The sequence below is a fragment of the Natator depressus genome, chromosome 7 (genome assembly GCF_965152275.1).
Source record: "Natator depressus isolate rNatDep1 chromosome 7, rNatDep2.hap1, whole genome shotgun sequence".
NCBI lineage: Eukaryota > Metazoa > Chordata > Testudines > Cheloniidae > Natator > Natator depressus.
Window position 1 is genome coordinate 31,289,039 of NC_134240.1, and position 14,706 is coordinate 31,303,744.

Sequence of the window (14,706 nt, forward strand, 5' to 3'; positions counted from 1 at the left end):
ACGAAGGCCTGGAACAGAACTCAGGAGTCCTTCCTCCCAGCCCCCTGCTCTAACCAGTAGAACAGACAATGCATTACCCCCTGCCACATGCACTGGATGCAACTTCTGCACTACTAGGAAAGAGACTGTTTTGTAACTTACAGCACCTCTGAATGTGGCCCAATGGGAAAAAGAGAAGAGAAAAGGAGGATGAAATGGGACAAAGTAGCCTAGGGACATACAAGCTACAGTTGGCCAGATTCCCAGCTGGTGCAAATCAGTGTAATTCCACTGGAGTCAATGGGCCCAGATCCCCAGCTGGTATAAACTGGCATAGTTTCCTCATCTTCAAGGGAGTGATTCCAAATTACAGCAGCTGAGGATCTGGCTCTTCACTGGGATGTTCAGTTTATGCAAGCAACCAGCTTCTACAGCCAGCTGATGCCTCAATGACTAGCATGAGCTGAGCGGATCACTGCAGGACCCCCACATGCTGGCAGTGCTACAGAGACTGCTGGCATGGCCTGTCGCCTCATTATTTTCATGTCAGCAGCCCAGAATTGCCTGCTCCGGTGTGAAAACCTCTTCTGTTTTCTGGCCAGCAACATTTACATTCATTCTTTTCAGTTTGCACTGGGACAGGGTGAATGTACTAAGCTTGCTTTCAAACCCATTAACACTGCAATATTATTTCATGTACATCTATTTCTCTCTCCATAGCTTTTCCATAGATACATAGATTTTTTTTCCTTTAAAAAATGAAAAAGTTTAGTGAAAAATTCCATGTTGTTAAAAAGCCATTGTGCATGAGGAAGAGAAGTTGTCACGTGGAAAATTTTTAAGGTCTAACAGGAAGATCAATATAATTGTGCCCTTTTTGCAAATGGGGAAACTGAGGCACAGCAAGATTAAATGACTTGCCCAAAGCTACCCAATAGGTCAGAGCTGGAAGCAGAACCAAGCTCTCCTGAATCCCTGAGCAGTGCTCTATCCAGCTGAGCACATCCCCAGCATTATTATAGTGTTCTGATAAGACTGTTAGCTTGCAGGAAACCTGTTTTGCCTTGTTAGAAGGTTTCAAATGTCTTCTTGTTCTGAAACAAGCCCCTGGCTCTCGAACGTTCATCCCACATCTGTTTCTCTGGCATCATTTTTGTTCTACCGGCAAGCATCCTCATACCAGGAACTGCAGGAAAGGCACCATATTTACATTCCCCAGTCATAATGTTCTGCTCCAGGTCCCGGCTGCATGGTGGGATCATGTTAGCTCTTGTTTATTAATTTGCTAAGTGGGGGTTCTCCTAACTGGGTCATTAAAGGGGCACTCAAGGTTTGCCTGCTGGGCTTTTGATGCCGTTATTGGGCCAAGGGCAAAGAGGTTGCAAGTTCTAATGAGAGAAATTGAGCAAGTCCCACCTCCTTTGTCCTCATGTGTTGCTGTCATAGCCTGATCTCCACTGATCCAGTAAGATTTCTGGACAATTTACTTGGTGAGAGTATGATCCATTGACCCACAGAGAAAAGCAGCTGTAGCCTATTAAAGACATTGCTTGGTAGCAACATAGGAAGCAGGTAAGTCTATTTTACCAAGGTTTATATTTTAATTGTATGGGGCCAGATTCTCAGCTCCATTGTAGATCTGTGCCTGTTTACACCAGCGGAGGATCTGGCTCATTTACTCTCCCTGGTTTTGTTAAATAGGGGCTTGAAGGGGAGTGACTCCAGATTTATGCTTGTGTAGCTAGGCCAGGTGGTGTAAATCAGCATAGCCCTATGTCTTTCATTGACAGCTGAGTTCAATTCTATACCTTGCCCCTCTGCACTATAGATACATGGAAACTCCCGCTGAGCTATGTGAAATTCCAAAATGGCCATCTACACAACAAGATTTGCTCCACAGTGCAAAGTACATCAGGGTTGGAAAACTCAGATTTAAGGGCATATTCTACCTGGCTCTCCCTTGACATGCTTTCTCCAAAATTCCTCTTAAAATAGTTTTCTTTTTGCATTAAGCCCTCCAAACCAAGGGGAACTTTGCCTAACTAAACAAACGAAACCCAACAAAAGATTAACTAAAAGTGCAGCAGAACCCTGAACAATCTACTTCTTGACCTGGAGCTCAAGTAGGCACAGCATTCCCAACCAAACTGCTCCATCGGGCTTCTGGGATTCACAATCAACTCGGAATTGTCTAGTAGCCAAAAGAGACTGTGGATTAGTTGTGCACGGAATGACCTAGAATTTTTGCATCTGGTTTAATTGCATGGATATTCTGATTAGCTGCTTATTTAATCAGCAGATCCTTAATGCAGCCAAATCGGCCGCTCGGTTGTAGGAATTCACTTTGAGCTATTGCTAGATCCATTGCAACTCTTTCTGTCTTTCCAGAGTAGACTGCAGCGTCTGACAAGACTGGGAGTGGATGTCTAAGCAAACACAAAGCTGTGCGCATCTGTGAGTAAACAGCAGTGGCATTCCTTTATTTACATCTGCACATTGTTTTGGGTGTGCATCTATTTCACAAAACAAGCACATTCAAGGTGTCAGAGTCTTCTGGTCTGGGGCAACATGACTTTTGCAGAACTTTTAGAGCAGGTCGGCAGTATGGGCCGTTTCCAAAGTATCCATGTCACATTACTGGTCCTGCCAATATTACTGATGGCCAGCCACAACATCCTGCAGAACTTTACCGCTGCTACCCCTGGGCACCACTGCCATATTGCCATTGTTGCTAACTACACTTGTGATGACAACTTTACTGACCTCCTGTATTGCCAGGAGCTCCTCAAGATCTCCATCCCTGTGGATGGGAACCAGCAGCCGGAGAAGTGTCTCCGCTTCATCTCCGCCCAGTGGCAGCTCCTAGACCCAAATGCCACAACAACCAATGGGACTGAGATGGACACCGAGCCCTGTATGGATGGATGGATATATGACAAGAGTGTTTTCACCTCCACCATCATCACCGAGGTAAGAAAGAGTCTCCTGGCAATGACTGGCTAGTGACTATGCTGAATCAGATTGCTATCTGGTGACCACCAGCATAGTTTCATTGAAACCAACAGAGCTACTTTGATATCTGCCAGATAAGGATCTGGACTAGTATTGTGGTAGTATCTGGACACCCCGGACCCCACCATGTTGGGTGCTGCACAGATCCTGACCAAGATCAGGGCCACATTTTGCTAGGTAAATCACAAACCTTGTCAGAGTTTGGGGCCCTCACTATGACCAAGTTCGCTGGACTTGTCTCCCTCATGCTTTCTCACTGGGATGGTGTTTTCTCTCCCACTTGCAGTGGGATCTGGTGTGTGGCTCACGGACATTGAAACAGATGGCTCAGTCGATCTATATGGCGGGAGTCCTGGTGGGAGCGATTGTGTTTGGAAGTCTCTCTGACAAGTAAGACGCCTGTCTGTCACTTCACTTAGGTAGGGTGCAGGAGATGAATGCAGGGTGGGGGCGGGTAGTGGCCCAGTTCTAACAGTTTCCAGCTGTCTTTACCAGCACTTATAATCAGAGAGGAAAAATGGCCCAGTGGTTAGGGCACTCACCTAGAACTTGGGAAAACCTGGGATCAAGCCCCTGTTCTGCCACAGACTTCCTCTGTGACCTTGTGCAAGTCCCTTACTCTCTTTGGGTCTGAGTTCCCCATCTGTACAATGGGGATTGTAGCACTGCCCTACCACAGTGATGGGGGTCATACTGTTTCCCCCAGAGTGATGACTCAGCACTCTAGCCACAAGCCTATCCTGCCTGTTAGCAGCTAGCCTTGGTTTTCTCTGCCACAGGTTTGGACGGAAGTCACTCTTGATCTGGTCCTGTCTGCAAATGGCCATCACCGGCTCTTGCGCTGCTTTCTCATCAAACTTTGCCATGTACTGCGTTTTCCGCTTCCTGACTGGGATGGCTCTGTCGGGGATCAACCTCAACTGCGTGTCCCTCTGTAAGTACCGACCCAAGCAAGCAGCAAGTCCTTTGGGGTCTTACAGGATGTTTCCATTAAGAGGAGAAGTTGATGATGAAGCCAGGTACTTCTTTGGTGCGTTCCTGGTTATTTACAATGTCTTGTTTCCCTGTTCACAGCAGGAAACAAACAACAGGAGGCAGTTTCTTTGCTCACTGTACCAACCCTTTTCCAGCCAACACTCTGCCCAAAAAGCTCTCCTTCCTAGTGTTTTCTCAGGGTCACACTGCCAGGACTTCTCTGGCTGTGTCACAGGCTTCTTTGTACCTGTCCTGTTATTGCTGCTTTTCTCACACACAAAGACACACACAACTGCATCAGTCCATGCTCCAGGCCCTGTGTGCTATATCACTGTCCAAGGAACCCCCATGGGCCACATGACTCAGCATCTGCTCAAGCCTTGCTATGTGCCTATGTTTTGGGTGGTGGATCCTATTGTTTCAGATATCTGGGTCCATAAAGGAGCTTGATTGTTTCTTACTTTTATCCTGAATGAAAAGTGGCAGTTATGCCCACCAGCTCCAACCCCCCAGCATAACAGTATCTTCCTACATTAAGATAAAGAGGATGTTGAGGAGAACGAGCATTACAATATAATGCATGTGACAGAGACGCTAGGTGAGGCGTTATTCACCCTTCAAACAGCTTATAGTCTGACCAGCAAGGTGGCCACACCTCGGAGCCCCAGTCATGGGTCAGGATCCCATTGTGCTAGAGTCCCTTTAAACACAGAACTAAAAGACAGTCCCCCCCTGCAAAGAGCTGCAGTCTAGAGCTGGGTGATATTTTTGAGCTGAAACTTTTTTCCATAAAACATTTCATGAATTCATGTTGGTTCAGCCACATTGTTCACATCAAAAACAAATCAGAAAAAGTTGAAACGTTTTCATTTTTTTGGTTCAAAATGACTTTTCATTTCAAAATTTCCTTGAATTTTATATTTTTTTTAAATTCCAAAACATGACAAAACCTGTTGACAGGCAAAACAAAACAGCTAATTTAACCCAAAATGAAACCTTTTTCAACTCTCTGATTTGCCCAAAATTTAAAAAAAAAAAAAAAATTCTGGTTGGCCCAAAATGGTTGGCCCCTTTTTCTTTTTGAAGTTGCCACCAGAATGAAAAATCCATTATTCTCCCTGCTCTGCTAAAATTCCACTCACTTGTTTGGGGGTGGATTTAGGTGTGCAGGTGGCTTTGAAAGCTGGGATTGGTGTTCTCTGGACTTTGACGCTCTTCCCCCTTTTATTTCATCATGCAGCTGTGGAGTGGGCCCCCACTAAACTCCGGGCAGCAGTTGGCATGGTGACAGGATATAGTTACAGCATCGGGCAGTTCATTCTGGCTGGGCTAGCCTATGTCATCCCAGATTGGCGCTGGCTGCAGCTGGCTGTTTCGGTGCCCTATTTCATCTTCTTCTTCTACGGCTGGTAGGTGTCATTCCCACTTGTAAACCTTGCCAGCATGGGGACCTCCCTGTTATCCCTTGCGGGGACCAAGGGGTTCTGGAAGATATTCAGACTGTAATCTCTCAGACACGGGGCATGTCTCTCACTGTATGTCTGTCCAGCACCTGGCACAGTGGGGGTCCCAATCTGAGGTTGCACTGATTGTGATTTTTCATATTATGGTAGCATCTAGAGGCCTCATCTGAGTTCAGGGTCCCATTGTGCTGGGTGCGACAGACACACACTGAAAGTGAGGCCCTGTCCTAAAGAGCTCACAGTCTAAATAGAAAAGGGAAGAGTAATTATTCACATTTTACAGACTGCGGAGCTGATGCGCAGAAATATGGAGTGACTTGCCCAAAGTCACATGGGGCATCTGTGGTAGAGCAGGGAAATGAACCTAGGTTTCCAAAGCTAGTGTCCTACTCACAAGACCATTATTATTATGGTAGCCCCTACAGACCAAGGCTAGGAGCTGTACAGACACTGTTCCTGCCCAGACATGCTTACAGATGCAACAGATGATCTTTGGGCAGAGAACCAGCTGGGAAGTGATTTACCAAAGGTCACAAGACAGGCAGTTCTACAGCCAAGAAGAGAACCCAGCTGCCCTGCCTCCTAATGCTGTATCCTATCCATTAGACCACACTGCTTCTCAACTTGCTCCTTTAGCCTGAACACTGCATCTATTCTAAGCACATAGAGACAGAGGAGTTTTGAAATGTTTCCTGAACTTGGGGTGACAAAATAGCAAGTGTGAAAAATTGGGACACTTTTTTTTGGGGGGGGGGGCGGTACTATAGTTGTGTATATAAGACAATATCGGGGCATTTGGTCACCCTACCTGAACTGCAACAGACTCTTTCTGTATCATACATAGGTTGGGAGCCCCAGGTGTCCTGAGTCTTGGTGTTTCTCACGGTGAAAAGTATCCTGTTGTAATGAACATACAGGCAATTCTTTATTAAGCTGCTGGACAAACACAGCCCCGGGGGTTCCCCTGGGTTTTCCACCCTGCACTTCCTGGTGTCACCACATGGGGTCATCATCAGCCCTGCCCTGCACCAAGGCCAATTGCGGGGAAGCTGGCTACCATGTGCCCTTTTGGTTCCAAACAGGTGGTTCACAGAGTCGGCCCGCTGGCTTGCAACAGCCGGCAAACTGAACCAGGCATTAAAGGAGCTGCAGAAAGTGGCACAAATAAATGGGCGAAAGGAAGAAGGGGACAAACTCAGCGTAGAGGTGAGGAATTGAATAGGCTAAAAGGGAGGCTGTAATACATGGAGCTTATCTGCGTGCCTCTCACCCCGTGATTGCCAGAGAGAGGACCTACACACACGAACACACCATAGAGCGAACTCATACACCCCTTCTCCAGAGGGGGAACACACACACACACAAAGAGGGAAAGAGCTGGGCAAATAATGGATTTTTTCGGTTACTGGCAATTCCAAAAACTTGTGGAAAAAAATTGTTTCAGGTCAAACTGAAAACAATTTTTTTCAAAGTTTTTGGCAAATCGAAAGGGAAAATATTCAGTTCAGGCCAAATTTTCATTCACCATGAAATGACGCTTTTTTAATTTGAGCATTTTTTAACATTTACAAAAAATATTTATATAAAATTAAAGAAAATTTCAAAACAAAAATTTGCTTCAAATAAAAAAATCAAAACATTTCATTTCAAAAATGTAAAAATAAAACACTTCAATTTGGTGGGTGGTTGTTTGTTCTTAATTTTCCAAAACAATTTGGTGAAATTGACAAAAATTTGCAATTTTTTTTGATGTCGCCAAATCTACATTTTTCACTGAAAAAAGTTTCAGCCAAAACATTTTGTCCAGTTCTAGACAGGGACACATGAACACTTGGTGCCAAGAGGGTAATAAATATACACTCTCCCAAGCCCAGAAATCAAGTCATAGAGTCCAGCTATAGCTGTTGTGAAACAATAGCAATAAAGAATCCAAAAAAATCATATCCAGGCCTTAACAACTCCAGTAAAAGAGACAGCCAGGCGTACTGACAGGGTGATCCCCATAGAAATCTAGCACATTAATTGCTGTCTGGAAACGTAGGTTGCTAAGGGGATGTTAGAATGGGAGACCTTATAGGATGCGTCCTTCCAATCCGTAGGAGGCATTCAGTACTTTGCACAGTGCCCTAAACAAGGAGGCCTGTGCTCTGCGTTGAAATAGCCCCACTGGAAGTTGCCCTTCCTGCTCTTTGCCGCTTCCCTCGGCTACCTGCATCTCCCAGTGGTGGCCAGGGGTACTGCAGCCTGAAGACTGGCTCGGCCGGTGACAGCACTCAGCATTGCAGCAGCTCCAGACCCTGGGTGTTTACACGGATAGCGAGAATACCCCAAGTCATAACTATAAGGATTTAAATAACCAAGGATTTGGGGAAAGATATAAACTCTCCGGTGTCTCTTCCCCACAGGACTTGAGAGCCAGCCTGCAAAAAGAAATGTCCGCAGCCAAGTCCACCCACACAGCTGCCGATCTGGTGCGCACACCGTCTGTACGCAGGGTATCCTGGTGCCTGTGCTTCGTATGGTAGGTGGGTTCATTCAGCTGCAGAGGGAGGCCAAGAGGGTGGAAGGGCAGAAAATAAACCAGGGGCTTTTGTTATGATGGTACGACCGGCTGAGATCCAAACGCTGTTGTGCTTAGTGCTGTACAGTAGGACGAGACAGGGCCAGGCCCTACCTTCAAGAGTTTACAATCTAAGTAGACCAGAGGTAGGATTATTGCCCCCATTTTTACAGAAGGGGAACTGAAGCACAGAGAAACTAAGTGACTTGCCGAAGGTCAGACAAGGGAGTCTGTGACACAGGGGAATTGAACTGTGGTCTCCCAAGTCCCAGGCCAGAGAGCATTTTACAGCACTCCCAGTGGCAACAGGAGGTACTGCGCTCTGCAGACTTTCCATTGTACCATGCATTTTTGTGCCGTCAATGACAGGTTCTCCACCAGCTTTGCCTATTATGGGCTGGCTATGGACCTGCAGAATTTTGGGGTCAGCATTTACCTCATCCAGGTGGTATATGGAGCTGTCGACATCCCTGCAAAGCTGATTGGTTTCTTCATGATCAGTTTCATTGGCCGGAGAGTCACCCAGGTTTCTGCTCTCATCCTAGCAGGGCTTGCAATCCTGGCCAACATATTTGTGCCACAAGGTGAGGTCTGGTGCACTATCAATCTGCATGCTCTGATTTTAATCAGCATGTATTAGCATGTATATACATTTAGCATACATATAATTTAATTAGCATATACGCAAGATACAGCGAGAGTAATGTTACAAGAATAGTCTATAAAAGCAACGTCTGTATATTAAAGGTGGTTGAAAATGTTTTCATTCAAACTGTTTTTCAACAGAAAATTGGGGGATTGGCTAAATTAAGTTTTATGTGAAAGGCATCAGCTTCACACAGAACATTTCAATTTTTCAGTAAAAAAATGAACACCCATGGCACTTCTTCCCCCCATCCAAATTTTAATTCTGAAATGCTGGGGTCCCTAGCCAGACTACGTCTCCCATAATGCCATGCAGCTGCCATGACTCACCACTTCCCATCTCTTTGCTTCCCTTTACTGGTCCCTTCTTATCATATCAAATATAAGCTACTTGTCTTCACTCTCAAGACTCTTCATAACCTATCCCCACCTGCCCTAACAGCTCTCATTCAGTACTAAAAGATCGACTCCAATCAGTCTATGATATCAGCTTCTATCACCCACTTGTTACATTTTCAAACAAGCACCTTTGTGCTTTCCCCCATGCTGCCCCTCATGCTTGGGAAAAGTTCCCTGTAAGCATCAGCAAAATTAAGATCATATCCTCCTTCAAAACCCTGCTTAAAACTCCCTCTGCTCTGAAGCCTACAAAAAACTTGACAGTGGTTAGGCTGCTGGTGTGCTGAAACCACACCCTACCGTGCTTGCCAATAGTGTCTCATTGTTTCCTTGTGCTGCCCCATGGTGAACCAAGGGTCACCCAATGAAATCAATAGGCAGCAGATTTAAAACAAACACAAGGCAGGACTTCTTCACATAACACACAGTCAACCAGTGGAACGCGTTGCCAGGGGATGTTGTGAAGGCCAAAACTATAACTGAGTTTGAAAAAGAATTGGGTAAGTTCATGGAGGACAGGTCCATCAATGGCTATTAGCCAAGATGCTCAGGGACACAATCCCATGTTCTGGGTCTCCTAAGCCTCTAACTGCCAGAAGTTGGGAGTGGATGACAGGGAAGGGATCACTCAGTAATTGCCCTGTTCATTCCCTCTGAAACATCAGGTGTTGGCCACTGTCGGAAGACAGGATACTGGGCTAGATGGACCCATTGGCCTGACCCAGTATGGCCATTCTTATGTATTTATCTGTCTGTATCCATGTCATCACTTGTCTTATACTTAGATTGCCAGCTCTTTGGGACAGGGACTCTCTCTTTCCTGGCCCATGACTGGGGCTCCTAGGCACTAGGATAATACAAATAATAAATAATATGGGGAGGCCACGGTGCATCCTGGAGATATAATCTGACCATTAAAAAACAGGACAACAATTAATTTGCAGTATAAAGACATTTTTCTTGGAAATTACTTTTTGACCAAAAAAAAATTCAACCTCTTGTAATTACTGACTCTTTTTACAGAGTTGGGGGGGAACTCAAGGACAGGGAGATTAAAGACTGTGTTTGCATGCCCACACTGTGCAAAGAGCTAAGTCCCAGAAGCATCTGCTGATGTCATCCTTTCCCTCTCCCTAGATCTGCAGACCCTGCGCACTCTTTTGGCTGTGTTTGGAAAGGGCTGCCTGGCTGCCTCATTCAACTGTGCCTTCCTCTATACAGGAGAGCTCTACCCCACCGTGATTAGGTATGTAGCTGCAAACGCCCATTATGGAGTCCTACCTGGGCTGCTGGGCTGTGTTGCAGTTTTCGCCCTGCATGATTAACCTCAAGGAGATGGCAATGACAGAATGACAGCAAGAGCTCTGGTCAGCTGAGCCACTGGGTTTCCTACAGCTGTTAGGAGATGCAAATCCAAATGAATCTATTGGATAAGGCCAGACTGAATGAATCAGCATACCTTGTTCTACTGCTTTCTGACAGGACATTGCAGGCAGGCAGGTTAGAGAGTAGATTAGATAGGCAAGTTGTGAATAAACAACATGGAGATTTGTAGCTCAGAAAAGGCAAACCCAGCTGGGGGCCGGTTCCCAGTCCCTGACTGTTCTCTCTCCATGGCAGACAGACCGGAATGGGGTTTGTGAACACCCTGGCTCGGGTGGGTGGCATAGTGGCCCCGCTTGTGCAAATGACCAGTGAGTACTTACCCTCCCTGCCGCTGATCATCTATGGAGCTGCCCCTGTTGTATCCGGCATCGCCACCTGCTTCCTACCTGAGACCCGTAACATGCCGTTGCCAGACACCATAGAGGACATCGAGAGGCAGTGAGTAATTTCTGTGACTATTACGGACAGCTAGTGGAGAGGCTAGGGCAATGGGCTGGGGCTCAGAGACCTGGGTTCTATTTCTATCTCCACCAGCCTGAGCTTAGGCAAGCCCCTTCCCCTCTCTACGCCTGTGTTTCCCCTCCCACCCTTTGTATATTTAGATTTTAAGCTCTTCAGGGTCTGTCTCTTAGTGTGAGTCTGTGCAGCGCCTGGCACAATGGGGCCCTGACCTCACCGGGGTCTGTGCAGCACCCAGCACAACGAGGCCCTGATCTCAGCGAACGTGTGTGTAATCAGGTGTTGTCAGCGAGCGGGGTTCAGTTTTCAATCGGGTCCTTCAAAAAATGTAAACACCCACTTGAGCCCCAGCCCAGAAACCTGGAAAACTGTATACACCACCCTTGGCACCCTTGATAGGTAATACTTTCCCACTTGCAAGCACTGAGTGTAGGGGTTAATAAAAAAAGTTTTATGAGGATGGGGGAAGGGGACAACAGAACTAACTTGAGAAAGCCAGCAATTAATTAATCCACAGTTAGGTAAGACTATCCCCCTCCCTTGGGTATTTTGGCAGTAATCCCAGCCTCAGGCCTCCTTTCACAGTTGTAAAAAGAAAAGGAGGAGTTGTGGCACCTTAGAAACTAACAAATTTATTTGAGCATAAGCTTTCGTGAGCTACAGCTCACTTCATCGGATGCAAAAGCTTATGCTCAAATAAATTGGTTAGTCTCTAAGGTGCCACAACTCCTCCTTTTCTTTTTGCGAATACAGACTAACACAGCTGCTACTCTGAAACCTTTCACAGTTGTGAGCAGCTCAGACATTCCAGCCACTTCCCTTCTCAGCATCATCAATCACGGTTTGCTGCCCGGGGCTGGTGGAGTCTGGCCGTACTGCCTGGGCTGCTCCAGTGGCCTGATTTCAGCTTTGCTTGCTAGGCAGAAAGGTCTGCAGCAGAATCCCTCCAATACATGTCTGCTGCTCTGTAGAGCTTCAGCCCAAGCCCTGTCAGCACCAACACACTGCCTCAGCTCAGCCCTGGTCTCTCCCTCAAAGGCACCTCAGCTCTACTCCCCACCACTGCACCGTACACCATCTCAAAGCCAGTTTAGTTCAACCCACAGCTAGCAGGAGCCATTCTCTTTCTTTTCTCATGAGGCTCCCTTACCCAACGGTGACCGACTGTGGTGTCAGTCAGGGTGACCCCCTCACCCAGCATGTCTGGTGCTGTTCACTTGTCCTTTCATTTCCTAGCAGGGTCAATAGCATTTTATTGCCCCCAAACTCAAAACTTAACTATATTTTAACCAAAATGCCCCAAATTAGCACAAAGAAAAGGAGTACTTGTGGCACCTTAGAGACTAACAAATTTACTTGAGCATAAGCTTTCGTGAGCTACAGCTCACTTCATCGGATGCATGCAGTGGAAAATACAGTGGGGAGATTTTATATACACAGAGAACATGAAACAATGGGTGTTACCATACACACTGTAACGAGAGTGATCAGGTAAGGTGAGCTATTACCAGCAGGAGAGCGGGGGAGTGGGGGGGAACCTTTTGTAGTGATAATCAAGGTGGGCCATTTCCAGCAGTTGACAAGAACGTGTGAGGAACAGTGGGGAGGGGCGCGGGGGGGGGGGGAAATGAACATGGGGAAATAGTTTTACTTTGTGTAATGACCCATCCACTCCCAGTCTTTATTCAAGCCTAAGTTAATTGTATCCAGTTTGCAAATTAATTCCAATTCAGCAGTCTCTCGTTGGAGTCTGTTTTTGAAGTTTTTTTTGTTGAAGAATTGCCACTTTTAGGTCTGGAATCGAGTGACCAAAGAGATTGAAGCGTTCTCCGACTGGTTTTTGAATGTTATAATTCTTGACATCTGATCTGTGTCCATTTATTCTTTTACATAGAGACTGTCAAGTTTGGCCAATGTACATGGCAGAGGGGCATTGCTGGCACATGATGGCATATATCACATTGGTATATGTGCAGGTGAACGAGCCTCGGATCATGTGGCTGATGTGATTAGGCCCTATGATGGTGTCCCCTGAATAGATATGTGGACACAGTTGGCAACGGGCTTTGTTGCAAGGATAGGTTCCTGGGTTAGTGTTTTTGTTGTGTGGTGTGTGGTTGCTGGTGAGTATTTGCTTCAGGTTGGGGGGCTGTCTGAAATGAAGCCTGCTCCATTTGGACATTTCTCTTTCCTCATCGACAGATGCTGGCAGAGACCTCCCATCCCATGGTGCCCTGTCCATCTGGAGCTCTTAAGCAGCTCTGGACTGCTCTTCTTCCTGTTCACAAACTGTTCACAACAGTCAGCTCCCGCCTCCCTAGGGCTTCAGGCCACAAGGATTACATGCATAACACCCTGCACAGGGGGCCCCAATCTCAGCCAGGGTCTGTGCAGTGCCTGGCGCAATGGGGCCCTGATCTCAGTTGGGGACTGCATCTCCTGACACAATAGGGCCCTGATCTCAGTCGGGGTCTATGAAGCACTTGGCATAGTGGGGCCCTGATCTCAGTCGGGATCTGTATAGCACTGTGGGGCCCTGGTCTTGGTTGGTGTCTTCAAGGTGCTACCATAATGCAAAGTATGGGCCATAGGGAAGGAAAGTGACATGCCCAAAGTCACCCAGTGAGTTAGTGGCAGGGCTGGGATTGCCATCAGTTCTCACTCCCTCATCCTGTTCTTTAGATCAGCACTTCTCAATGGTTTCTATATCAGGACCCTGCAGCTGGCATCTAGCCAGGACTGGAGCTGGTTGTGAATTTTCCAAATTTTTTTTGGTTGGAAAATGCCAATTCGTCAAAACCAAAACTGTTTATGGGAAAGTGTTAGTGTTGGTGAATTGAATTTATTCTTTAAAATAAATTTGTCGACATTTTCAAAACAAAAATAAAGTGGTTTTCTGGTTTGAAATGACTTTCCGCTCAGAAATTTAAGCTAACAGTAAGAAAAACAAATTAAATAAGTAATTTGGTCAAAATCAAAACAAAATGTTTCAAAATTATTGAAATGAAACATTTTAATTGATTCAAAATGATTTTTTTTTCAGTTTTTTGATTTATGACAATTTTTGAGGTTTTGACTTTTCATCCCAATTGGGGACAGGAACATTTTTCAAAACTCAAAAATATTCATAGGACATGACAATCATTCCCCCTGCTCCTGCCCGAGCCAAGACCCTGACTCCTACATGGGAAGGAGAAGGTGATCTTGACCCTTTGACGCCTGTTCTTTGCTCTCCTGGGGACCACAAGCCCAGGACCTCTAGGCTGAGTCCATGCTGCATTATGCGGGTTGGGGGGGATAAAAGAGGGATAGTGTAATTCACAGAAAAAGAGGGATAGTGTAATTCACAGAGCTATTGGGAGGCTTAGCTAATCCCTATTTACAGAGTCATGACTTGTTGTGATGAAAAGATTAAAAGAAATGCAGAATCGTTATATAATCATGGGGTCTCTTCTTATTCCCTTATAGGAGAAGGTCCAGAGTGATTACAGATGTAGGACGGGAAGACAAGGTTCCGCTGAAAGCTTCCAGATTGGAACCGCTCAAGGAAATCATCTGAGAGGAGAAACTAAACAGATTCTAGGTCTTGATACCAATTAGTCAGATTAAAATCAAACACGCCCGCATGCTTTACTTGCTCAGGATCAGAGATTGCTTCTGTGCAAGGGGTATTCATGAGATGTTATGTCAGCCTTTTGTATCCACTTTCAGAGAAGCTAATAAAGTCAACTGTGCCTCCAAAGGTACAAGCCATGGTTGCCAACATGAGGCGGAGGTGTGAGACTGGACACAGCCTTGGGCGGGGAGTCAGACAACCTGGATTCTGAT

General features: G+C 46.1%; 1 protein-coding gene across 5 annotated transcripts; it reads left to right on the forward strand.

Moving 5' to 3' along the window:
• The first annotated feature begins 1,401 nt into the window (after nucleotides 1-1,401).
• Nucleotides 1,402-14,486, forward strand: LOC141990576 (solute carrier family 22 member 6-B-like). Of its 5 annotated transcripts, none has more exons than XM_074957926.1 (12): nucleotides 1,402-1,551; nucleotides 2,368-2,433; nucleotides 2,758-2,949; nucleotides 3,278-3,381; nucleotides 3,771-3,925; nucleotides 5,207-5,375; nucleotides 6,512-6,635; nucleotides 7,835-7,950; nucleotides 8,359-8,573; nucleotides 10,171-10,279; nucleotides 10,654-10,857; nucleotides 14,347-14,486. In XM_074957926.1, exons 3-12 carry the CDS (start codon nucleotides 2,878-2,880, stop codon nucleotides 14,435-14,437), a joined length of 1,359 nt encoding a protein of 452 aa, XP_074814027.1. In that variant the 5' UTR covers nucleotides 1,402-1,551; nucleotides 2,368-2,433; nucleotides 2,758-2,877; the 3' UTR covers nucleotides 14,438-14,486. The 5 variants fall into 5 exon arrangements, with proteins under 5 accessions (XP_074814027.1, XP_074814023.1, XP_074814026.1 ...); XM_074957927.1 differs by having other exon boundaries at nucleotides 1,424-1,551; nucleotides 2,373-2,433; XM_074957922.1 differs by having other exon boundaries at nucleotides 2,368-2,949.
• Nucleotides 14,487-14,706: the final 220 nt, after the last annotated feature.